General features: G+C 45.2%; 1 protein-coding gene across 3 annotated transcripts in view; it reads right to left on the bottom strand.

The window, feature by feature from the left end:
• LOC146813014 (killer cell lectin-like receptor subfamily B member 1B allele A) overlaps window positions 1-6,127 on the bottom strand; it is a 699,061-nt gene extending 692,934 nt beyond the window's left edge. Inside the window, exon 1 of one of the 3 annotated variants that reach the window (XM_085620039.1) lies at window positions 5,837-6,127. In XM_085620039.1, the coding sequence (XP_085476165.1) occupies window positions 5,837-5,963 (127 nt within the window). In that variant the 5' untranslated portion in view covers window positions 5,964-6,127. The remainder of the gene's footprint in view (window positions 1-5,836) is intronic. The other 2 variants (XM_085620037.1, XM_085620038.1) reach the window with 2 other exon arrangements.
• Window positions 6,128-26,706: the final 20,579 nt, after the last annotated feature.

Here is a 26,706-nt window from a genome sequence, read left to right as displayed (position 1 = left end):
TTCAGTTGACAATGTTTTTTGGTTGCATATTTCTGATAAGTTGCTCTCCCTTACAGATGATTATATTGTTTTTGGGGGTGATTGTAATCAAGTTTGTGATCCCATTTTCGATAGGAATTCCCCAGTCAGATTTGTAAACAACAAAATGCACTCACAATTTGCTTCCACCATCCGTCAAAAGTCTTTAGTTGACATTTGGAGACTATGTCACCCTGAACTCCGTGAATATAGCTTTTTCTCCCCCCCACACAAATCACAATCCCGTATTGACTACCTCTTTTTAAGTAAACCTCTAACGCAACACGTACTTCATTCAGAAATAGGCTCCATTTTAATTTCAGATCACGCCCCGGTTTCTGTTGATTTTGACCTTCTTCCTCACACCCCAGGTGCTGGACGTTGGCGTTTTAATAATTCACTACTTACAGATCCTAATTTTTCCAGCCAGTTCAGTTCTTTTTCGTCAGAATTCTTCACCATAAACACTACTCATGATTCCTCCCCTGCTATGATTTGGGACTCTTTTAAAGCAGCTGCCAGAGGCTTTATTATTAACTTTGTTTCTCGGAAGAAAAAAGTTTTTGAGAAACAATCGGCTCAATTGCTTGCCAAAATTAAAAAATTAGAATACGCCTACTACCACTCGTACTCTGAAGCTTCTTTGAAAGATCTTATCACTGCCAAAATTACCTTCAACAAAGCATCCACAGAAGCGGCTTCTTCTTATCTCCTGAAGTGTAGTGCTCGTTACTATGGAGGTCAGAATAAAATGGGGAAGCTACTGGCCAACTATCTAAAATCTCGGCGAGACAGAACTAGGATAGAGTCTCTGAAGAATTCCAATGGTGACACTCTTCTCAAGGATGAAGATATCTTAAATGAGTTTGTCTCCTTTTATAAAACTCTCTACACCCCTGAGGCCCAACCTCTTCAATCTGATCTTTCCTCCTACTTCCAATCCATCCCTTCTCCTCCCTCGCAACATATTGATTTTGATTCACTGCAGTCAGATATCACACTAGCAGAAATTTCTCATGCCGTATCGGTTTTGAGGCGAGGGAAAACCCCTGGTCCTGATGGTTTTACCATCGAATTTTATGAACACTTTTCGAAACTCCTCCTCCCACAACTTCTTCTTTTGTTTACTTCTTTTATCACAAACGGATCATCTCAAGGTACCTTCCAAGATGCTATGATCTGCCTAATCCCCAAAGAAGGCAAGGATTCCTCTTTCTGTAAAAACTATCGCCCGATATCTTTAGTGAACACGGATTATAAAATTTTTGCTAAAATTCTTGCCTTACGTATTGACCCAATCTTACCTGAGCTTCTTGGTTCGGAACAATCAGGCTTTGTAAAAGGTCGCTTATCCTCTGATAATTCTAGAGTCTTTTTTAACATTCTTAGCAAGGCCTCTTCCTTAGACTACCCGCTTGCTGCCATAGCTTTAGACGCCGAAAAGGCTTTTGATAGGATTGGCTGGGACTTTATGTTCCGCGCTCTTCAATGGATAGGGTTTCCTTCTAAGTTAATTTCCTTTATTTCTCTCTTATACTCTGGTCCTAAAGCGTCTATTTTTGCTAATGGTAAGGTCTCCGATTATTTTTCTCTTTCAAGAGGTGTACGGCAGGGTTGCCCCCTATCCCCTCTCCTATTTGTAGTGGCATTGGAGCCCTTCCTTACCAAAATTAGACAGGACTCCCTAATTACAGGATTCCATTTAGGTACCCACCAAGTCAAAATGTCTGTTTATGCAGACGATATTCTGTTATACTGCTCCAATCCCGATACTTCTCTTCCTCCTTTCCTTTCCCAAGTAGATGCGTTTTCAAAACTCTCAGGATACCGCCTAAATCGTGATAAATGTGAAGTCTTGCCCCTCAATGTTTTGTGTCTTAAACACTATTTTGATCATACCGGTTTTTCCAGGCAATCCTCTAAATTAAAATATTTAGGATTATGGTTCTCCCCGTCTATCTCCGAAACTCTCAAACACAATTTTGATTACATTACTAAGAAGCTAAAGGACTCTATTACCAAGTGGCACCCTCTTTTTCTCTCTTGGTGGGGTAGGTTAGACTCCATTAAGATGATGCTTGCCCCCGTCATTTTATATTCTCTCTCAATGATTCCTGTACACATCCCAGATTATTACTTTAAGATATTAGACCGCACTTTACTAAAATTCCTCTGGAAAGGTAAACCCCCTCGGATAGCCTTATCTACTCTTAAAAAAGATAAATTAAATGGTGGGCTTAAGTTTCCTGACTTTAAATCTTATCACCACGCATTTTCCCTGAAACAAGCCTCTTCATGGCTTTCTTCGGACCTTCCTACCTATCCTCCAATTTGGCTTAGCATTGAGAAGTTTTTTACTTCCCCCTTCGCCTTTTTGGAATCCCTTGCCTTCTCTGCGCACACTTCTTCTTTGCGTCATCCTGTTATCTCTCACACGCGAAAACTTTTAACTCCTCTCCTACCAGCCTCTTATCCCTCACGTGACTCACTTTCTCAACAACCTATTTGGCACAATAAGTTACTACGTATTAAAAATCGTGCTTTCTACTGGAAGATATGGCACTCCAAGGGCTTGAAATGGATTTCCCAACTCTTAGTGGACGGTACACCTCTTCCCTTCTCAGTCCTCAAATCTGACTTTGCCCTTCCTAATTCCTGTAAAAAGCAATATGACCTTCTGCTTCCCTCTCTTCACCAATATCTCTCATCGCTCCCACCTTCTCCAAACCTCCCCACAACTTGCTCTACTTTGTTTCCATTGATAAACGCTTCCCCCTCTGCATCTTCCCTCTACAATGGTCTCTTATCTCTGGCAACGCGGTGCAAAACAAGGACTGAACTGGCATGGGAAAAAGATTTATTACATTCCTGGTCTGTCCCTTTGTGGGATAAGCTGTGGTTAAAGATTCATAAAACTTCGCGGGCGGCCAATACCACTCAGACTCTTTATTTTGTATACCACCGTGCATTATACTCACCCGCACAATTGGCTTCCTTTTCTTCCACCACTTCATCACACTGCTGGTCCTGCTCATGTTTAAAGGCTGACTTAAAACATATGCTATTTGATTGCCCTAACATTGCTAAATTCTGGCTCTTAGTTTGGTCTCAAATTAACAAGATATTTAACACTAAAGTTCCTTTTTCCCTTTCAAATATATTCCTTGGTTCCCTATCCCCCTCATGGCCTCATCCTTCACCACATTGTCAGTTAATAGATTTGTTAATTGCTATAGCCTTACATCTAATCACCCTGAATTGGAAACACGCGGATAAAGTCACTTACAGAGCCTGGTGGAACGCCATCTGTTTTAATCACAGACTTGACACCAACTATGTTACCCCTATATCACTAGCAATTAAAAGGGATTTGTTATGGCTTCCTCTCACTACATATTTATCTGCTTCCCCCCCCCCAAATACTCCCATTACTGTTATTGTGAGAACATCGGACGATGTCCGCAAACCGCCTTGATTTAATTTCGTTGTCTTTTGTTTGAATAATTTATTATTGTTCTTGTATACTGTACTCCTCCCTTTACATCACTATATGCGTTTTAGAGTTTTACAATACATGCAATGTAATGCTTCATTTTACCTCTTTTGTTGCCCTGGATTGCTCTGAACTCTCCCCAACGAAATTCTTATTGCTCCCTTCCCCCTCCCTCCCCCTCTCTTCTTTTTCTCTCTCCCTTTTTCTTTTCTAGGTCACCATGTTTATTGTACCCTTTATGCTTAATATCCTTTATTGTTCATAACATAAGTACTCATGTTCTCTGACCGGATTTTCATTGTGTATTGTATTTTCTTGCTGGTCTCAATAAACTTAAACTTAAAAAAAAAGATGTTTTACTTTGTAAGGCATATAAAAAGCTACTACAAAGCTCAAGAAACTGTTGCACTTCTGAAAGGCGAATCAACAGAACGTCGCAATCACCAGACCTTTTAGTTATGAATCATCATACAGAGGACCATGTTCCTGGGGTCTAACTGTGTTCAATGAATTCCTCACAGTCACTATGTTAAGGAATTTCTATTGGGAAGTCACGGTAGCTGGAGATTTTTTACCAAGTATGACTTCAGTGTAACAACTGTGTGAAGAAATGATAAGGATTTACTGGGATGTTCGTTCTACTAGAAAGAGACAATATATTTAGCATTCAAATTAGAATCATCACCTCCCAAGTTTAACTGGGGAGCTGTTGCTGTATTAAATTGAAACATTTTATTAGGGGTGGGGGGAATTTGCAAAGTTTCATTCTGCGGAATTCCACGAACTTACATAAAAAATCAGTGAGATTCTGCGAAGTTCTACCAATAGGTGGAAATAATCTGTGTCACCCTGCTTGTGCTCCAATTTAGCGCCAGTAACGCAGGCAGCACTGAAAAATCAGTGCGAACGACACCGTGCAGTGCGCAAAAGAGTGTGGCTATTTGAGTTGATTTTGCTGCCGCTGAAGTAGAATATCTAAAGCGGCAGCAAATCTACTCGAGTAGCAGTCCTCTGACTGCGACCGACGCATCGCCCATGTTAGAAAATAGCTCTAGGCGATGCTAAATTTCACTCAAGCTCACATTTCTGGAGCCTCGCAGGAAACAATTCCGCCATGTAGTGATTGGCAGAACTTGGCTGGAACTCCGCATTACAAGAGTAATATGGAGTCGCCAAATTCCGTCAGTTCTGCGGGCGGAGGTCCCTACATTGTATGAGGAAATTTGCCAAGAGAGAGCAATCTTCAAAAACGAATTTATTGTTGAGCTGTTTAGAAAGTGTGTACATTGTTTCATGAGTGGTGTCTAAATAGCAGGGCAATTGTTATGCACGGAGCAAGATCAAAACACACAAGCCCATGCACATGTGAACTGTTTCCTTTCATTTGATTCAGGGAATTAGACGCTCACCGCTGAGAACTGCTGTGACCTGCTGGTTGTGAATCCCTGCGAGGTCAACTGTGCTTTGCATCCTTCTGAGGGGTGTCATTACATTGGGTATCAGTACAAAACGAATGAAATGAGTACCTTGAATGGAAAATAAAGGACAGTTTTGGGGATGTGTATAAAGTGTGCGTTACTCAGTAAATACCAAGCTGGGATAGTCATTGGAGACTAAGTGCCCTCACTGGATGGAGCTCCTATGGAGATGGAATTCTAACCCACCCTCACAAGAGAAGTCTGAAGTGACCGGGCTCTCGCATGTTCACCTGCAGGATCATTCCAAGGCCTTTAAGGAAAGACTCCCCTGTAAAAGAACAAATGTAAACATACAGAGCACGCAAGATGGTAGATCATGGAGGGTGCCTGGCACTGGTGAACAAGAAGAAGCCGCCAGCAGAGGACCGGGAGTGGGGTGGGGGAGATACAGTGATCAGCAGAATTAGTAAACGGTGCCCCTTGGGCTGGAAGGATTATGCCCTATCATTGGCGGTGTCAAATGCAGCTTCAGGAGTATTGTTTTTTTACCCAAAAAGTTCTGTTTTGCTTAGAGATCGTTGTCTGCAGCATGTGTCCCTCACTCACGGAAACATAAGTAACAGCAAACCACCCCTATATCTGATGCCCCGACTCTCTCACCACAGCATCCATCATACGAATGCACCTACTTCTAGTTGATGTAGTTTACATATCTCCGCATTTCGCCAGGCGGCCAGTCACCGAGAAATGTACACTCTGCCAGAGGAATTCTCTAACTTAGTAATAATTTCCAGTGTAGAGTAGGGCGTTATACATTGCAGTAAGAAGGTACACCCTCAGTAGGTGTTAGACTCCCTGATGCACCTTTGGAGCGCCTAAAGAAAATTACAAATATAGAACTACTTACAGCGCCCAGTTGCTGCTCTCCGCTGATTGGCGCGCGGAGCTCTCCCAGGAATCTTGATGTCTGCATAAACAACTTCCCCCGCCATGTCAAGTGCTGAAAGACGAGCTCTCAGGGTCCTGCGAGGCATCAAGTCTCGGCTCCTGGTCTCACATGAATGAGCGGCTGTAGTGCCTTCAAAGAGAGGAAGTATGCACAGCTCTGTGTGACAGGTGACGAATGACGTCACTGACGTAGATTACTCAAGACCATTCCACTTCCTCAGTGAATCCACTCACTATTGTGACTGACTGCAGAGGTATATTAGGTGAGAGGAGTGAAAACCATGAAACCAGGGCAAAGTTTCATTTCTTATTTTAGTTTAATATTTGCATACAGGGGGCCTCTCCTTGCCGAATCGGAGCACTGCACACAACACTGCCCACACAATCGCAAACAATAAAAGAAGCAATACTACAATTCACATAAAGTGCAATTTGATGTAGACCAAATAAGTCTGTGCGTATTTAATAACGACGAGACATTTGTTAAAAAAAAACACTTCTTTAAAAATTCGAGACTTTTAATCTCCTTTTGGAAACCAGAACATTTGAACTATTATCGTGACGCACATGCCAGAACCTACCTCCCCTGTGCCTGGTTCCAGTTTATCCCTGGTTGAACCAGAACACATTCATATTGATCATCAATCAGGTTCTTTAATAGGCAGTTTCCTGATGAGCTGTCGGTTATAAAATAAAGCGGCTTCAGGGGCGCATGGCTGGTGTGCCTTCCTCCTCATCAGATGCTCTAAGCACCTGCCACGAAATAAAAGCTGAAGTGCTGAGCTCCATGCCCTCTCTGTGAACCAGAATAATACTTTTCAGAACAGAAAGCTACAAGATACTGCAGTAGATTAAGTGTAACATGATGACGCATTCGCTACATACAAATCGTAATTTTATGGCTGGTTCTCAGTTTCTGGTAGTAGTCCCTAGTTTTAGACCGCTAGTGTCTTAAGGTCAGTGCTTAATTTGAGAAGGTGGTTTCCAGTGCTCAACACCGGCACTTAATCATCAACAAAGGTTACATTTTCGGCGATAGCGACCAGAATTTTATCGCCTTTCAATGCAGCGATAATTATCGCTAATGACATGCAAGGTAGGCGTTCCTGACTGAAATCTCACGAAAAAAGTCGCTAACACAGCTGCTCCCTATTAACAAGGTTATCTCCAAAACGCTTAGCTACAAAAAAACACACGCTAACTCCCGCTAACTCCAGTTTTTAACACCTGATAAAAACCTGACTTAAACTGGAGATAAGTGAATGTATATAAGGGAGAGTTGGCCCGAGCCTTCCCAGAACAGCCACAGAAGCCATGGAGATAGTCATCATGCAGCTTGGAGTCCCACCAATGCAGCAACAACAACAACCACCGCCAATGCCACCACCACCAGGACCACCACCACCCATGCAGCGACGAAGAAAACAGCGGTCACTGCGCAGACGTGTCTACCTCACAGACTTAAGGCCAGAGGAAGTCATAGCCCACTACAGGCTCAAAAGGACATCCATCCAGCACATCCTGACCCACATTGCCCACAGGCTGACGCCACCAACACAGCGGACAACCAATATCCCTCCGCAGACAAAACTGCTCGCTGTGCTGCACTTCTTGGCCTCTGGGACATTCCAACCAACAACAGCCAGAGTCGGTGGAGTATCACAGGCATCCTTCTCGACCTTCCTCCCCACTGTCTTGGATGGCATACTGAGCCTGATTGCTCAGCACCTTCACTTCCCCAACACTGTGCAGGAGCAGATTGCCAACAAGCAAGGATTCCATGACATTGCTGGCATACCACAGGTGATCGGTGCAATTGACTGCACACATGTACCACTTGTGCCCCCTGCGGACAGTGAACACATCTACCGCAACAGGAAGCACACCCATTCAATGAATGTGCAGGCAATAGTGGACCACCACGGACAGCTCACAAATGTCGTTGCCAAATTTCCAGGGAGTGTGCATGATGCATTCATCTTCCGACAATGCATCATAAACCAGCGCTTCCAGGATGGCACATATGGAAATGCATTGCTTGTCGGTAAGTACCAACTGAACACACCACATGCACAAAAAACACAATCATGTTGACCCATCTAGAAGGAGGATGTAAATACATTTATCAAATAAAGAACCAAGAAGGATCCTGATAAAGCCTACCTGGACAAAGATAGGTGCTCCATAATTAATAGAGTCCTACACTAGAAAAAACCTTTTGTTTTTCTAGAGTCCCCTCACTCACCTAGGGTTGCCCCAGGGTGACATGCTTCATCATAGGGGTCCTCCCAGGCATCTACTGCCTGGGGCGTGCTGCAACTTGGCGAAATACGCAGGAGCACTTTATATTTTCAACTATGTGTGGTGATGTGTTGTGCTGTGCTGTGTGGAGTGACAAAAGAAAAAAACAACAAACATTACCTGGATAGTGAACCCTAATTTTATTCTGCTCCTATCCGGTAAATGTAGATTAAAATGGGGCTAGTAATAGAGTACAGTAACGTTATGTGTGCCTGTCCCTAATTACTTGGTCGACATGTTTCGTGGTTACCCCAACCACTTCCTCAGGACCGCACAAGGACCAGCCTTGCGTGTACCACTCCAAGTTGTTACAAACAAATCACTAATTTGTATTGTTTTTAAACTATTTGGTTTGTTAAATACATACGATACCCATGATACCAGGATTTCTTTCGAAGTATTGGGTCGTAGTTTCTGTATAAAAATACAATGACACATAAGGATTAGTTGCACTCCCAAAGTCCACAAATTAATGTGGACTAGGGATCAAAATCACTTTACATTTATTTATGTGCCTAGAAATTCTTATATTTCTCAAAGAAGTGCATATTTAATAAGTGCTTAAGTGAATGAAGTGCAAACACACAGACATATACACATACATACACAGAACACAAGGTTGCGGTAGATTACACGGGTAAACCTACTTTTCAGGAGGGATAATTCTACTCCATGGTGTTGCTGGGGCAGGGAGGCTCTAGATATCTAGAACATAATTTAAGGAAGCAAGTTTAAGCGCAGATCTTTCTATTCAATGCGTGAGACTAAATCAAAGAGATACGTCCCGGTATTTTTCGCCAACTTACTTGTCTAGATTGCACCGTCAGCTATTGCACCTAATGGCTCCCAGGAACACCACATACTGTTGTAACTCCATCGGTGTTTGCTTTTAAATGTTTCTACTGGCGGGAAAAATTAGTGAACGGTTCACAGGTGTGGATGCCCGAGTGGTTTTGGGCGCCATCTTACAATGGTGAATCGATACATATTTTGTTACATTTAGGACAGAATGAAGTTTAAATCTTGCCATTCAGCTATAAAGTAGCACCTTGTTCTTTAATAAGGAAAATGTACTAAGATTGAAAATTATCACGGTTGTAGATGACCCAAAAGACGAGGTTGTATTTGTCATCCAAGCTCGAGTGAAAAGATAATTATTCATCCGTATCGTTTTTTAGGCGCCATCTTGGAATGGTGGATGAATCAAACTTAAATATTACCATTTAGCCAAAAAGCTAACATATATTTCTTAAAGCAAGGGGATTTGTACTGTGATTTAAGATCTTCGCGGTCGTACAAAACCCAAAACACCGATGTTGTATTTATCAAACCAGCCCAAGTGAAAAGACGATTATTCTTCCGTGTTGGTTTTTACGCGCCATCTTGGAGTGGTGGATGGCTCAAGTTTAGATATTGACAATTAGCTAAGAAGCTAGCACATAGTTCTGAAACAAGGAATTTATACTGTGATTTAAGATAATCGCAGTTGTACATGACCCAAAAACCAAGGTTGTGCTTAATGAGTGAAAAGATGATTATTTATCCGTATCGTTTACTTAGGGGCCATCTTAGAGAGGTGAATGAATCATTCTTATAGATGGCACATAGGGTCCAACACATGAAAAAAACTCGTACCTGTGAACTACATGCAAGGTTGAGTTTATTTACCCTCAATTCTGCTAGTAAGAGTTTAGGGATATTTAATTATTGTGTTGCCTAAATATAATGTGAAACAAAAGTTTTTACTTGTCAGCCATGTGGTTTTTTAGGGGGCCATCTTGGAGTAGTGAATTAGATATTCTTTTACTGGCAATTATCAAACAGCATCCAATTTACTTTAGCCATTCAAATGTTTGTCAACATGTGGTCTTACTCATTGGTTCAATGCATTCCATGGGATATTATCATTGAGACCTTGGGTGTCCGTATGTAGTTTGTACACCCATCTTTGTTCTTTTACATGCAGACGTTGCTCAAGATTATCACCAGATCTTAATTTTTCAATAATGATCCATTGCATATCATTAGGAGAATGTTTTTTCTCTAAGAAATGATTAGTCATTCTTGTGCTTGACCTCAAACATCGGATGGTGCTGCGATGTTCACTAATTCTGGTTGTGGTTTTCCTGGTGGTCATTCCCACGTAGTGGAGGTTACACGGACACGTGATTAAATATACTGTTCCAGTGGTTTGACAGTTTGTAAAAGTTCTGAGGTCCCAGGTTGCCCCTGTATTGAAAGTGAATCTCGTGGTTTTCTTGGTTAAATGACATACACTGCAATTACCACATGGATGGTGGCCTTCAGGGAGATTGCTTATCTGCTGGCTGATTTGTTGTGTCATTGGGCGTGTATGTACCAGAATGTCCTTCAGATTTTTACTCCTTTTATGTGAAAACATTGGTAAAGGTATGTTAAGACCGCTACTATTGAGGGTGGACCAGTGTTTCTTCACCACTTTTGTTACTTGGTCCGACATTGTGTTGTACGTTGTTATACCGATGGAGTTACAACAGTATGCGGTGTTCCTGGGAGCCATTAGGTGCAATAGCTGACGGTGCAATCTAGACAAGTAAGTTGGCGAAAAATACCGGGACGTATCTCTTTGATTTAGTCTCACGCATTGAATAGAAAGATCTGCGCTTAAACTTGCTTCCTTAAATTATGTTCTAGATATCTAGAGCCTCCCTGCCCCAGCAACACCATGGAGTAGAATTATCCCTCCTGAAAAGTAGGTTTACCCGTGTAATCTACCGCAACCTTGTGTTCTGTGTATGTATGTGTATATGTCTGTGTGTTTGCACTTCATTCACTTAAGCACTTATTAAATATGCACTTCTTTGAGAAATATAAGAATTTCTAGGCACATAAATAAATGTAAAGTGATTTTGATCCCTAGTCCACATTAATTTGTGGACTTTGGGAGTGCAACTAATCCTTATGTGTCATTGTATTTTTATACAGAAACTACGACCCAATACTTCGAAAGAAATCCTGGTATCATGGGTATCGTATGTATTTAACAAACCAAATAGTTTAAAAACAATACAAATTAGTGATTTGTTTGTAACAACTTGGAGTGGTACACGCAAGGCTGGTCCTTGTGCGGTCCTGAGGAAGTGGTTGGGGTAACCACGAAACATGTCGACCAAGTAATTAGGGACAGGCACACATAACGTTACTGTACTCTATTACTAGCCCCATTTTAATCTACATTTACCGGATAGGAGCAGAATAAAATTAGGGTTCACTATCCAGGTAATTTTTATTGTTTTTTTCTTTTTTCACTCCACACAGCACAGCACAACACATCACCACACATAGTTGAAAATATAAAGTGCTCCTGCGTATTTCACCAAGTTGCAGCACGCCCCAGGCAGTAGATGCCTGGGAGGACCCCTATGATGAAGCATGTCACCCTGGGGCAACCCTAGGTGAGTGAGGGGACTCTAGAAAAACAAAAGGTTTTTTCTAGTGTAGGACTCTATTAATTATGGAGCACCTATCTTTGTCCAGGTAGGCTTTATCAGGATCCTTCTTGGTTCCTTATTTGATAGATATATTATAAGAGGAGGAAAAAGCCTACCTCCCTATCCTCCAGCTCCCTTCCCTTTAATGTGATGTAAATACATTGCCTAGGTACTGATTGGGGGGTGGTCCCAAAATGCATGGGCACATGTTGATGTATTGTGTACGAGGATGAGGTATACAGGCTCGACTGTCTAGAGCACGGCTACTCATAGTATGGTATGGCCCACGTGCTGCCAGCGGCCTGGCAAGACTTTCTTGTTGGCCCGTGGACCTTGCAGACATTGTACCTGTGTGCCATGTCTGCAGATTTCATAAGAGTGCCACCAAACACTCCCGCAACAGCGCGGACTCTGAGAGACTCTGCACCATGGGGGCTGTGCGAGTCCAGCGATAGTCAGAGTAGAGATGCATGTGCACCAAGAGGTGAAATATAACAAAAACTAGTTAACAAGTAAATGGTCCGTGAAAGACCTGTGAAGTACTGGGGTGTGGCTGTGTGTGTGTGTGCCCAGGAAGCTGTCCCAGCCCAGGCTGCCAGGGGGGGAGGTGACAGAGGGTGACAGAGGGAGAGAGAGGCCAAGAGACACAGGGAGGGAGACAGAGGGATGGAGACAGAGGGATGAGGGCGACAGAGGGAGGGAGACCAAGGGCAACTGAGGGAGGGAGACAGAGGGAGGGAAAGATAGAGCAAGGGAGGGAGAGACAAGGCGAGGGAGGGAGACAGAGAGAGGGAGGCAGAGAGAGAGAGAGAGAGAGAGAGAGAGAGAGAGAGAATGTGTGTATGCCAGGTCATGTGGCTCAGTGAACGAGGGTGTCCGCACCAGGGGCCTGTGTCCAACCACATGGTCAGTTACCTTACTCACTAGCCCTTCCCCCTTCCCCACTGACCCTGCCCCCACCAGTGGGCACAGTGACACAAACCACACAGCAAATTTGGGACCAGAGAGAAAGTATGTGAGTACCCATGGTGTAGAGTAACCCCCAGTACCTGGCTATCCATTTACCTAATTAAAGTCATCCGGACTGGTATCCCAGTCCGGTGTGTGCTCGCATTGTTGATGAAGATGATCATGTTGCAGTTCTTGTTGCCGGTGACCTATTAGGGTGAGCCAACGTTTCACAAGTACTCACACATGTACAATCAGTGTGTCAAGTCTGCGGTTTGTCGTGACCAAGGTTGTAACAATGCACTTTGATTGTAGGAAGTGCAGAGTGTGGCAAATGTGCATGCATAGGCCGGAAAATGTGTCATGAAACCACCATACAGCGCCATTGGTGTTGACTGCAGGGTTGTTGGTGCTGCTGTTGATGGTGTCTAGTAGCATCTTCTCTCTTACTCTACCACACATATTTCTCAGTCTCAACCCTGTCATATGGTGTGTCAGGTGGTTGCCCGATGAGTAAGTGGATGTGTATTCGGTCACTACATGTGTGTTGTAATTGAACTGTCAAATGCTAATCCATTACAAATGCTAAGAAGTATGCAAAGGTGAACCATGCCATGTGTATCAGCGTGGGGAAGTGTGTGGACAGTCTGATCTTGTTGAATAAACCACATAGTGAAGATGATTGTGAGAAGTTGTGTCATGTGAGTCTTATGCTCTGCTAGTGACAGATGACGCAGGCCAGTAAGTTTACGTTGTGTCACAAGTTATTGTTGATGGTGTGTGCCAACCTTCACTGTCCCCAGTGGGCCCTGCAGGTGCGGTGGCTGTGGTCTGTTCCTCCGTTTTAGCTCTGGACATACAATTGCATGGCTTGTGTGGTGTCACAGGTCTGCCATCAGGATGAGATGCATGTCTGAATGTTAGCTGTGCCATGTGTGGCCCATGTCATTTGAACATTCACATGGCGGTGTCTGTGGTTTTTGTGCAGGTATCATTCTCATTTTGGACACTTGTAGTGACACTTATGCAACCGTGCAGCAAACACCAGCAAAAAGGATGGTTGGAGGATCAACACTGAGGCAATGTACTCAGCATTGATGCCGCTAAATAGCCAGAAGCAACACATGTCTAACCTAAGTAAAAAAATAGCAAAAAGACCAATCGCAAAATATGTCAACACTGCCAACATAGTATGCCTAATGAATCATGTACACATCTCCCTATTACATCTCATAGGTGATCAAGGATATGCTCTCTGCCGGTGGATGATGACACCAATACGAAACCCCACCACCCAGGCACAGAGGCAGCACAATGCTGCACATCGACGCACACGTGGGATCGTGGAGCGTACATTTGGCATGCTCAAGTAACTTTTCCGTTGCCTGGACATTACAGGTGGCAAACTGCTGTACAGCCCAGAAATGGTCAACAAAATAATACTAGCATGTTTTGTATTGCACATTTGTGTCCGCACAAATGCCCCCTGGATCGAAGTGCCTGCAGCACCGGGCGATGACCAAGGTGATGACGAAGATCAACGAGGTGGCCCACACACCACTGCCAATGCTGCTGGAATTGCCCGAAGGGACAGGATAATAAACAATTATTTCACTTGAGCACATCACATTGTGACTGACAAAAACAAAGACATGTATATGTAAAATTACCTCAAGAACTGTTTGTGACAATAAACAAACTCAACACACATACCCTGTCTGTAAGTTACTTTCCTACCTCAGTATATCACTATAAAATGTTACCATAGTACAATAATTGTAAGTAAGAGTCCAAAAATAAAATCCTGGTGTGTATGTTTCATCATCACAGAGAGTTAATAGGGTGTCAATCGTGCACAACTTGACTTTACAAGGAGTAAAATCTGGCACACAATTCATCAATGGTTGTGTCAAATAGCATGTCAATCATGATTCACAGGGTGTACTTATCATTAAAAATTGAAATTTATGGGTTTGTAAGTGCCAAATAATGAATTTCATGGTTACTTCGGTGTTAAATTTTCTGGACAAATCTGGAAATTGGGCGTGGAATGTTGCTCAAATCTGAGAAGTGGGTGTTGAATGGGGCTCAAATCGGAAATATGGGTCCTAAATTGGGTGCAAATGTGAAAAGTGGGTGTGAAATGGTGCCAATCCTGAAAATATATCTCTGCATGCATCCAAGACATTGAATGAGCCACCAGCAGAGCTCACATGCACACCATCTCTGGACACCTTCAGGAAGACCGTCAAGACCGGTCTACACTTTGAACAAATCAGCTCATTGGCAGTATGACCCAACAGACAAGACACACTATCTGACCATCTCCCAGCACCCAGTGGTGGACAAAGTTACTGAGAGACACATAAACACCCAGCTGACTGGCTACATTGAAGAGAACTCCATCATGGACCACTCCCAGTCTTGTTTGGGTATCAAGCACAGCACCAAGAACGTACACCATGCTGACAATGCTTAAATATGCATGCCACTTGACCTGTGTCACATTGTGGACAACACATCCTACTACACCTCTATGCAGCCACACCCTCTCACACACCACACCCCAGATGCCAGACACCACCACAAGGGGATACAAGGAAAAGCCCTCTCCTGGAGTACAACATGGAGCATCACTAAGACACACGTTTTGCTATATGCACGTCCCCACTCACTGCCATTGCTAGACAGCACGGAGTAAGCATATCATCCCACACAGACAACACACAGCTCATCCTCCCCCTCACGAATAACGCAGAAGACACAAAAGCCAGCTCCCAGGAATGAACGTCGGAACTAGCAGATTGGATGACACACCTCGGCATAAAGATAAACTGTGAGAAGACTGACCTCCTCATCTCCGCTCCATCCACATCCGCATGGGACAACCTCTGGTGGTTGTCTGCCCTTGTGAGCCCGCCCTCACTGACAGAGCATGCACGCAAGTTTGGCATCATCCCAAGTACACCATCATCCTGCCCAGCCAGATCTACTCCATTGCATGCTACAGCTGTCTACAGACCGAACCTAATCCATCACAATGGATAACCCCAGGATGCATTAAAATTAGCACAAACGCACTCATCCCCAGCAGACTGGACTACTGTAACAAAATCTACGCAGGGAGATACAAAAAGCCACTACACAAGTTCTAACACAGCCTGAAAGCTGCAGACACACCTGTCTTCAGAAACCCACATCCCAAACACAAGAGGCAACACATACAGAACATCCAATGTAGCACCAACAAGGAGAAAGTAAGCCGCTAACTACTCACACACACATACAATTCACTACACATCATCAGCCACAAATACATCCACGAGAGAGTCAACCTCAACATCCCCAAGCGGAACTGCTGCTCTGACAACCTTGCCCTTGCAGACTCGACAGGGATCGGAAAATCACAAGGCAGAGGGAGGGCTGCCACCTACGCCGCAAGCAAAGCCATGGACGAGATGAAACTCAACTTCCAACAATCTCACACCCAGCATGCTTACATGCGGAACTACAAGACATGTCTATTTGGCTGAGGTGGAGCTGCACTCCCACTCCCCCACAGCGCTTTGGGAGCCTCACGTGTGAGTAGGGCACATCATGCCCACCCTTATTGTCGGATTGATCTGCACACATACTCATCACCTACAGACCACCCCAGGGGAGTAGTACCCTTACAATTCACATCTCTTTTTTGAATGAATGTCTGTGAAATTACCCAAAGATGTGGGGATGAGTAATGTCACATGCCATTTTCGGTGTCGACTGTCTTGGAACATAAAAGGTAGTCTGTGTATACCCCTGAGGAAGTGTTGGCTATGGAACAACAATTCCCATTCTGTTGCGTGCAGGGGGATACACAGTACCTGAGCCTACAACGTGCTCCGACTCTTGCCTGTACAGCGAAGCTCAAATATCCAACACTGTTGGATGAGACGGATAAGGCGCTGGACGCCTGCTCAAAACTGAGCCTCACATGGTTTTGAGGCATAGCGGGAAGGAAAATGTAGAGTCTTCCACGCATTTCTGAAGTATGTCAATTTGGACACATGGTGTCCCACCCCCGTGCACTCACACAATTGCAAGCCATCATAACTAAGTCTGTCAGGGAGGGCAAGCGGACTTGCCTCTCACATGTGCAGCTTACACGGCCGAAAATTCAAGGTTGCCTGGGATTGCCCCTCATTGGTGGCTACTAACAAGCCACATGCCTTTGATATATGGTTGAATGGAATAGGCTGCTATGGGAGAAGCAATGGAACTTCATGGACCAGTCTGTGGTGGGCAAAACATCTGGATCTAACTGTGGCTAGCCCATAAGCACTGGCCCTGGGGCTTGTACTCTTTGCCGTTTAGGGCACCCACCCACAAGGTCTTGGACAGGGTGGCAGTATGGAAGGGGTGGGCCTTTATCCCCTCACCGACAAACTACAGTGTGGATAACCTGGACTTGCCCCCGGATCAGGAATCAGCGAAATTCCATCGCTGGCAAAATCAGGGCTGCAAAAGCATAGGGCCTATCTTTGATCAAGAAGGGCACGTGCCATCTCTGTGGCCCATACAGGATTATGAATTTCCCGATGTTGTTGTGTATTCATAATGCCAAATAACACACTGGGTCACGGGACTCTACGTTGGTTACGTCATATGCGAAGTGGTTAGCGCGTAAGGAGGACAAACATTCCCTCATATCTGAGCTGTACAAAATGCTTCTCACCAGTCTGAGTGGTCAGTGCACAAAAGTGCAGGTTTTGTTGGAAATGTAGCTGTGGAGGCCAATTTAAGCCAAGGAATGGGAACGTATTCTGTATTGCGCACATCATACTGCGCACAGTGTAGCGGGGGCTGGAACCCCCTACAAGGTTTGCTCTCATTGGTGTTTTACACCTGTGCAACTACATGTCTGGGATAAAAGCAAGCCAGATCGCTGCTGTCGGGGATGCTGAGTGACTGGTACCCTTGTGCACCTACTCTGGCATTGTCCAAAATTGTAGAGATATTTGGGTGAGTCCTTAGATAACATAGATACAGTGTGCGACATTGCAATGCCCGGCGCACCAGAGTACACGCTCCTCGGCCTCTCACATCCGAAGGCCTTCCCACTAACATCCCTCAGAGGTAGGCAAATAGTCCAAGCGTTGCTGGCTGACAGGCCGTTTATCCTAGCACAGTGGGATACAGTGGCAGTTCCAGGGCTCCTGTCCAGGTTACAACGTCTAAGGAACCTATTAGCTCGGGAGCGTCTGTCTCGGGCTGCAGAGGGAAGGGTGAGAGATTTTGCAACTCCGTGTTGCCCCTTTGTGATTTCATATGAGGGAAGTCACATGCCCAAAGTACTTGCAGGTCTGACGCATTCCACCGATGGGGCAATCATCCTCCGCCGTTCACCCAGTGGAGTGACGAGGGGGCTCCCTTCCACACATATTGTGTATGCTTACTATCATCTAGGTAGGCTGCAACTTGTGCGGAAGGTGGGGTTGTGGGAGGGTTATTGGGGGAGGGGTGTCTTTTCTCCCTTGTTCATGATTGTTTTACTTCTCTGTTTTACATGCTTATTCTTTGGAAAATGGTATATGCTCTTAGTGGCTTGTTTGCTCTTCCGGTATACGTCCGGCCTCCGGGTGGCGGCTTAAACACTGGGTAAATGCCCACTATGCTTGCACGTCCGACATCCGGATGTAGCCAGCAAGCTGGGTTGGCCACATTAGCCTGCCTTCCTATAAAAATAGGTAACCCTAAAATGGAGTCGGCCTTCATTGTGCAAACCTATCTTCACATTGTATTATTGTGCTGGGACCAGAGTTTTGGCCTCAATGTCCATCATTGCTATATAAATTCCGGGCCGTGAGATTCTCATCGCAAACACGATGATATGTCCCCCGCGCATTTAAAATGACATGGCTGGACACACTCCCCCATACTGTATCAGCATCAGGTCAGTAGCAGCCTCTTAGCATGAGGAAACCCATTGAAAACTATGAAACATGCAGCATACACATAACAGTAAGCATTTGGACATTAGCAGGCCCCTAGCGTGCAGATTCTGGTCGCATGTATTCAGCCTGATGACATTAGCTGCCCCTTAGCGTGCAGATTCTGATCGCATTTCATTAAACTGGACGCATACACATGACAGTAGGCCTATGGACATTAGCGGGCCCTTAGCGTGCAGATTTTGGTCGCATGTGTTCAGCCTGATGACATTAGCTGCCCCTTAGCGTGCAGATTCTGATCGCATTTCATTAAACTGGACGCATACACATTACAGTATCAGCCAGAGTACATTAGCGGCCCCTTAGCGTGCAGTTTCTTGTCGCTTTGTACAAAAAATGCCTCTAACACACAGGAAGTGATGTATGCCTGCTTTCTGTCTCCATGTGTGTGGAATTCACTTTCACTTTCTCTTTTGAGCACATTGTGTTGGATTTGGCTGTGTGAGGAGGTGTTTTTGGGATTGTGCTGGTGGAGAGTGTAGTTTGGAGTGTTGCTGTGTTGCTGTGTCCTGTCTAACTTGTTTTTTGGGATTATTTCACATTTGAATTACTTTTTACTGTCTACTGTCCCCAGTCTTGTTGTGTTTGTTGTGGGTTATTTTCCTTTATTGTCATTCTTGGGTTTTCTTTTTGTAGTCTGGGGTGAGAACTGGGGTGTGTGGAGATGCCGGCGGTGGGAAGGTCAGGGCGGATGTTGGAGGGGGCATTGGGGGGCTTCCTGTGGCTGGTGTGGTGCTACCTGCCTCTGATGCTAGAGAGGGGAGGACGTATCCTCCAGGGCTATAGTGTGGCGGTGCGCAAGTTGCGGTGGGAGCGTGCACGGATGCAGATGCTTCGCTGCTTTAGGGTGAACCGGACCGTGCGCCAGTGGAAGCACCGCTGGCAGGACATGCTGGCGTGGGAGGCGGACCTGCTAGATTACACCGGAGTCATGCCTGGCATCCAGGGTGGTAAGTACCAATTCCCTTGTTGTCCACAACTAATGTTACGTACATATATGAGTGACGTGTGTGAGAAGAAGAGAAGGGGCCAGATTCACAGAACTAACTTAAGACAAAATCCAAAACTTACTACCATTTTGGTATTCACAGAAGGCACTTACTCGTTTTGGTATTCACAGAAGGCACTTACTCATTTTGGTATTCACAGAAGTTAGGAGTCCTAACTTTAGGACTCCTAAATGCCTTCTGTGAATACCGAAAGTCTTAAAATTAGGATTTTTCTCAGTTTAGTAGTAGTATAGTTAGGACTCCTAACTCCTAGGCTTTGTTTTGTTAGAACATTCTGCCCTCTAGTGGCAGAATGTTCTAATAGCCTTATAACCCTTCGTAGCAGGGCTATACCAGCTTTTAAAGTCCCTCAGCTTTGTTAAAGTCCCTCGCCTTCGGCTCGGGCCTTTAACGCTGCAGAGGGCCTTTAACAGCCGGTATAGCCCGCTACGGCGGGCTATAAGGCTATAATAAATCTTGTTAATTATAGATTTCTGCTTGCACTTATATCATGGCTGATGTGGGGGAGTGGGGCTTGCCCCATCGTGTGCAACTCATACCATCATTGGAGTAATCATTGTATGTGTAACTATGGTCGTGACCTGTCACTCTGCAGGATGGATTGAGGCCAGATACCTTAGATGTGAGCACAATGACCTTGCATGTCTGATAGATTAGCAATTATGGTTTACGGCCTACTCTGGTGACAGTTCATTGTGACCTCCAACATCTCACATGTTCCTGGGCATGGCCAATAGATCTCCATTCCATGCATGCTGTTGGTCATTTGTGGGTCCATTGTTAACGTCACATGGCACAACAGTATTAGTGAGTCACATTGTAGGAGAGTAGGATCTGCTTTCTATGTTCATCCCCACTTTTTGCTTTTGCTTTACTGGTTTTCGACTTAGATGTGGCTGTGGGCCTGCTAATCAGACCCACAGCCCAGCTGTTCTCTCTCTAAATTAATACTATGTACTTTAGGTACATAACCCAATTGGTAAGGATCACCTTTTCAGGCCCTGTACAGAGCACCTCAGGTGCCAGGGCATAGGTGTACCCTAGGCCTACCAGGGGATGCAGCATGTATTATGCTACCCCTGGCTGGCCTTCCATTATGACACAACTGGCTGATCACTCAGCTGGGGCAAGGTCGTGTAATCACCCCTTGCTTAGGTGTAGTATCCCTACACCTACCTTATATATAGACACACGGATACCTATCAGCCACTCCTATGGCAGGCCTTAACAATCCTGGAGGCAGAGTGCTTGGAAACATGTGAGATGGTTCTCTAGCATGAGCTGAGCCTGTCTGCAGCTTTCGGAACCATGTCCTTATAGCTGTTCTATGATATCACCTACCATATACTCTTAAAGTACCTTATAATCCTCGCGGTTATGGTAACTATGGTTTAGCTTTATCAAAACATGTTGTGTAAGGTGTCTAACACTTTGGAATACTACCCCCACACCATTTCTGGCAGTGAGGATAGTATTCCTCCCTTCTAGAGGGAGAAGACATGTTGAGTACCTACTTACCCGGTTAAAGTTAACCAGAGCCCCAGCATCACAAAATGGATGCTGCTGCCGTGACACAAGTCTGACCTCCTGCTGCTGGGAGTGATCCCGGCAAGGGAGGCTTGGACAATAGGTTTCCTGCCTTGGGAGGTGCTAGCACCACCCCAGACAGGCCTTAGTGTATTGGGGCAGGGAGGGATGAATGAAACGAGACATTGCCTGGGGCACACAAGGTGTTCCATGCATAGTCCAGTTCAAACCGGTGCTGGGGCACTCCAGCCCCAGTCCTGGCGCGAAACTGGACAAAGGGAAGGGGGTGTAACCACCCCCCTCCCAGGTCCCACCCATAAGGCGTGACCTAGCAGGTAACCCATCCCCCCAGATTAGTATAAGAGTGGGAGCTGAGTCCCTAGGACTTTGGATTATCCTGAACCTGCAAATTGAACAGAAACTCTGGACCTTCGACATTCGACTACGGAAGAAGACTGAAGAATCTCCCTTGTGGCCAAGGAGTGGCCACCTTGTGCAAACAGGCACCATCAAGCGAACTGCCTTTTGCTTTGCCTCAAGTTCTATGAGGAACCGACTGCAGAGCCCAACCAGTGCCTTGACTTCCAGACTTCTTCGACCCTGATCCACATCCACAGCAAAGCTGAGATCCGTGGAGGCGACGAGAGACGTGGGACCGGCTACCTGGGAAAATTGGCTACTAGCTTCCAGCGCAGCTCCTGAGGCATCCTTGAAGTTGTGCTCTGGGGATTGAGAAGCCCCAACCCCAAGCACCATCTGCACTGAAGATCAGCCCTCCACACTCCACGAGTGCCGCGTGGGGCCCTTCTGCATTTTCCTGCTTGCCGCGTCTGTCCGGTTACTTGCCCATTGGCTAGTAACCTCTGCGACGACTAACCTTTGACTTTCCACTGCTGGTTTGGCTCCCCCAGACTGGCTCCTGCTTCCCTGTGAAAGAGAAGCACCTCAGGCCTTCCTGGTCTGCAACAGAAGCAAGTCCTTCATCCTGCGTTGGTTGCGCTTGCCAAGGCTTGTTGGGTCCCAACTCGACATCGACACCGCCAACAGCAAGAGCCCTCGTGGGACAGCTCGCCTCCTGGTTCTGGTTGCCCTTGACGCCTCCTGGTGTCCGTGGCTGCTGCGACAAGCTTCACCTCTTCACCTGCATCTTCACAACATCGCCTGGTTCCTTCCTGGTTCCTTCCTGGCTCCGGGCTGGTGACCTAGACTCTGTCTTCTGTGCCTGCAGGTATCCTCCTTCTCGATTCCTATCTTGGGATCCACCGGACACTCTTGACTGACTGCCTGTCAGCATCTTTTCTTCAGGCATCCATAGGAGTCAACGACGAAACCCGACGCAAGTTCACACCTATGCACCCGCAGCCCGTAGGCTAGGTAACTTGAGTACTCCGGTGCTCACAAGGGTATTGACTATCCAAGGGTCTAGTTTCGAAGTCTCCAACTCCTAGCTCCTTCAGAAGTGTCCTAAAACTCTTTAATTCTAAAACTGTACTATTTCTATCGACTTTACGCATTACGCGTGAGTGTTTACACTCTGCAACTGAATCCCGTGGGCCTCCCACTGCCTAGCAACTGGTAGGATAGTGTAGCCCCAGAGATTCCCTAGGCCTAGGCCTAACCTGTGTTCGTGACAGTGGTTCTTATACCACTTACTTAGTATATGGTTTGCGTGGCCCCTAGGGCCTAACTGTATTACTTACCTGTGTGACTTATGTATGCTTAAATAAGACTGTGTTGTACTTACCTCGAATCTCATAAAGAGTGCTGAGGGTATTTTGACTAGAATAAATGCATACTATTTTTATATATCTGTTGTGGTGTCCTTTCATTTGGTATTCAAGGGATTGCAAATGGTATCACAGCTGGCTTCACATGCCATACAGAGTTTAGCCTAAGACTGCTCTTGTCCATGCTACCACTAGGATAGCTGGTCTATAAGGTTGACTTTACAATCAATCACCATAAGGGTTGTTTGGACTGATATAAGGTGTACACTGGAACTAGTGACATCATACATCAGGCCAACTTCTCACACACATGTGTTATATGAGACTGAGTAATGAGTTTGGAATAGAGGTCACTCACAGGTGTCTTGGAGTATTAGCACTGTCCGGAATACAGACTTAACTTCGAGTTTCTTGCTTTTGTGACACACTTAATCATTACAGTTATGCCTTGGGACCTGATGATGTTGGTTTGCAGATACACAGTTCTGTTGCACACAAGTGGTGACATGCTGCATTGCTCCCTGTACCAACAGTGCCATAGCCACTCATCCCAGCTGTTACTTTCGCATTGTCTCATAGTGATGACACCCTTGTAATCTTGCCACTGATCCAGACTATATGCTAAGTGCAGTTAAACTGACATCCGTGGGCACATTGGCCAATATGTGTGCACTTCATGGCAGTGCTCAGAAGTTGCTTTGGCATTGTTTGTGCACAGGTAGGGGCTGACTGATGCAATGCACTTTGGCTTCAGTAAGTATTGTGGACTCAACCTCGGTGTGGCTTACTTTGTAGTTCCATGTATGTATGTTAGACCTGTGCCCTTGGGTCTCCTCAGTAATATGAATCTGTTGTGAAGACCTAGAGATGTGACATGCAATGTGCTACATTACAACAATCTTTGACCAACACGTCCTGTGTTTGGCGATATGCCAGGAGATTATTCTTTGCTATCATTCTTGGCGACACTACTTGTGTCCTGCAACAGACTTGTACATGTTGTCACACATGCATATTGGTAGAAAGTGGCTAGGTATATACTGTTCCCACATAGGTACGGTGTGCACAGAGTCCACAGTCACCAGAGTTTGGGCAGAGGTTAAAGTTAGATTTAACCTTACTCTATGAAGTGTTAGCTTGATCAAGCAGTAAGGCAGTATCAGAGGACAGTGTAAAGCATATGTTGTACACACTCAGTCAGCAGATGGTCTCACACACTCAATAACTGAACTCTAGGCCAATGGTTTTGATATAAAAATATATGTTTGTTTTATTTTATAACCAACAATAGGTATCAAAATATACTTCCTCATATTGCGAGGCTTTAGTTACATACTTTGGCAATATGCAATTGACTTTGGTAGGTAATAGTTACAAGTTGTTGCAATAGGCAACACAATTTCAAACACAATAATACATTGAGCTCAATGTTAGTTGGAAGTGATTTGCAATAAATTACTTCCAGGATAACTTTTCTAAGTCATGGACTGGATCTTATATTCAGTCCTGTGCAAGGTCTTGGAAACATGTGAGTATATCCGTTGTAGTTGCTGTTGTGATTTTCAGGCAATATTTTGCTATTTCTAAACTTGACACTAAGAAGAAATTTTACAGAGAAACTGGCAATGATTTCCTATGGAAGAAAATTGTGTTATTGGTAAGTACGGTTGTGAGTGCTTTTCAGGGTCAGTGCTGGGCACCAAGATTCAGCATTGGGATCTCTGCTAATTGCAGTTGAGTTTTTCCGTTTTTGTTAGTTGGTTGATTTTAAGCAAATATTTTAACTTATAGAATCTCCACACTTAGAAGAAATTTCTGATGAAACCAATCAATGTTACCCTATGGAATACAATTGGGTTATCGGCTTTTTGGTAAGTACTCGACTGGCAGAGTTAAGGTTCTGGCCACAGACTCAGGGTTCCCCCAGGCTCAGGTTTGTACAGTTGTTACACCCTCTGTGGGACTGCGTCGGACGGGGGCAGAGTGAATTTGGCATGATGTTATCCTATGGGCGGCAGGGGGGCCTTGGTTGCTGGCTGCTGACTAGCAGGCCACACGGCTGTGGGAGCTGGGCTCCTGGTCACTTGCTCAGGGCAAATGGGGAAGTAGGTAGGAGTAGAAGTTACACTGCCAGGGCCACTCGGGCAGGTGGGTGCAGGGTGCCTTTGACCCTTCGTGCGCTCAATGTAATGTAATGTAATGTAATGTAATGAGGTGCTTCTATAGCGCTCTATCACCCGACGGGTATCCTGGCGCTTAAAAAGGAGAGTCCCCACCAGAAGTTAATAGGGGCAGCCGAGGTGTGACACAGGAAGGGAGGAAAAGAGAGATAATATCAGAAGGAAAAATTACTCCAGCCTAGGGAATAAAAACGTTTTCAACTTTTTCCTGAAATCCATAAGACTTTGGACCTGACGTAGATCCAAAGGGAGAGTGTTCCATAGCCGAGAAGCAACAGCAGAGAAGGATCTGCCACCTGTTCTGGACCGCCTGAACCTGACTACATTCATCAGAAATGCAGAAGCAGAACAAAGGTTTCTAGTTGGAGAATACCAGCTGAATTTTCTTTGCAGGTTCTTAGGGCCCATTCCATGAGCTGCCCTAAAGACAGTGCATAGAGCTTTGAATTGAATTCGCTGGTGGATCGGCAGCCAATGCAAATCTCGCAAGGCTAATGTGGTTGAGGTCCCTTGCTGCCTATTTAAAGCGAGTTTCGCTGCAATGGCCTGTATTCTGTACAGCTTCCCGATAAGGGTGTTAGGCGCACCCAGAAATAGAGAGTTGCAATAATCAAGTCTGCTGAGAATTACGCATCTCACAACCTGCGTTCTAGCAGAGTTAGGCAAGAAAGGGAAGATCTTTCTCAGCACTCGGATTAGTGAGAAGCAAGTGCCAACCGTTTTGTAAACCTGAGAATTCAGTTGGAGATCCTGATCCACCATCACCCCCAGATTGCGTACTGTGCTAGAAGGGTAATAGGTGCGCCAGTAGAGGACAGCTGAAAGATGGGTAAAACAGGCTAATCAGATCTTCTGGAAGAACACAGGACCACTTCAGTTTTAGAGCTGTTAAATTGTAACCAGTTCTTCATAAGCAACTTTGTGGTGCTAGTCATACACTCGTGAAATCTTTCCAAGGAAATGGAATCATTCCCTTCCAAGAAAAACACGAGCTGGGTATCATCCGTGTAATTCACCACCTCCACTCCAAAAGATCTAATAAGCGGAATGAGAGGCTGCAAATAGATGTTAAAGAGCACAGGACTAATCCCTGAGCCCTGCGGGACCCCCTGTCGTAAGGAAGACTTGTTAGCGGAGAATGGCTGAAGGCACACTGTCTGTGTCCTGTCTGTTAGATAAGAACAAAGCCAGTCAAGGGCGTGACCGGTCACACCCTGGTCTTTAAGTCTCTCCAACAGTATACCGTGGTTTACAGTGTCGAAAGCCGCTGACATGTCCAACAGCACCAAGATCACTGACTGGCCACTGTCCGCACGCATCCTCATATCATCAAGCACGGTAACAAGTGCTGTTTCAGTACCGTGCTTGGGCCGAAAGCCAAATTGCATCTCGGCAAGGAGCGAATACTCCTCAAGATACTGGGATAGAGACTTACTGACGATGCGTTCCAGAATTTTAACAGGATATGGCAATAAAGAAATTGGCCGATAGTTGGCCACACAACCGAGGTCAAGCGTGTTTTTTTTTTAGAAGAAGGGTCACAACTGCTTCGTTCCAGTTTTTAGGGACCTCCCCCGTACTCAAGGATAGACCACAGATCTGTCGTAAATAGGGAAAGAGCTTGGCCCCGTATTCCTTCCAGATTCTGTGGGGAAAGGGGTCCAGGGGGGACCCAG

The sequence above is a fragment of the Triturus cristatus genome, chromosome 7 (genome assembly GCF_964204655.1).
Source record: "Triturus cristatus chromosome 7, aTriCri1.1, whole genome shotgun sequence".
NCBI lineage: Eukaryota > Metazoa > Chordata > Amphibia > Caudata > Salamandridae > Triturus > Triturus cristatus.
The sequence above is the reverse complement of the archived record's forward strand: the minus strand, read 5'-3'. Positions and strand labels throughout refer to the sequence as shown.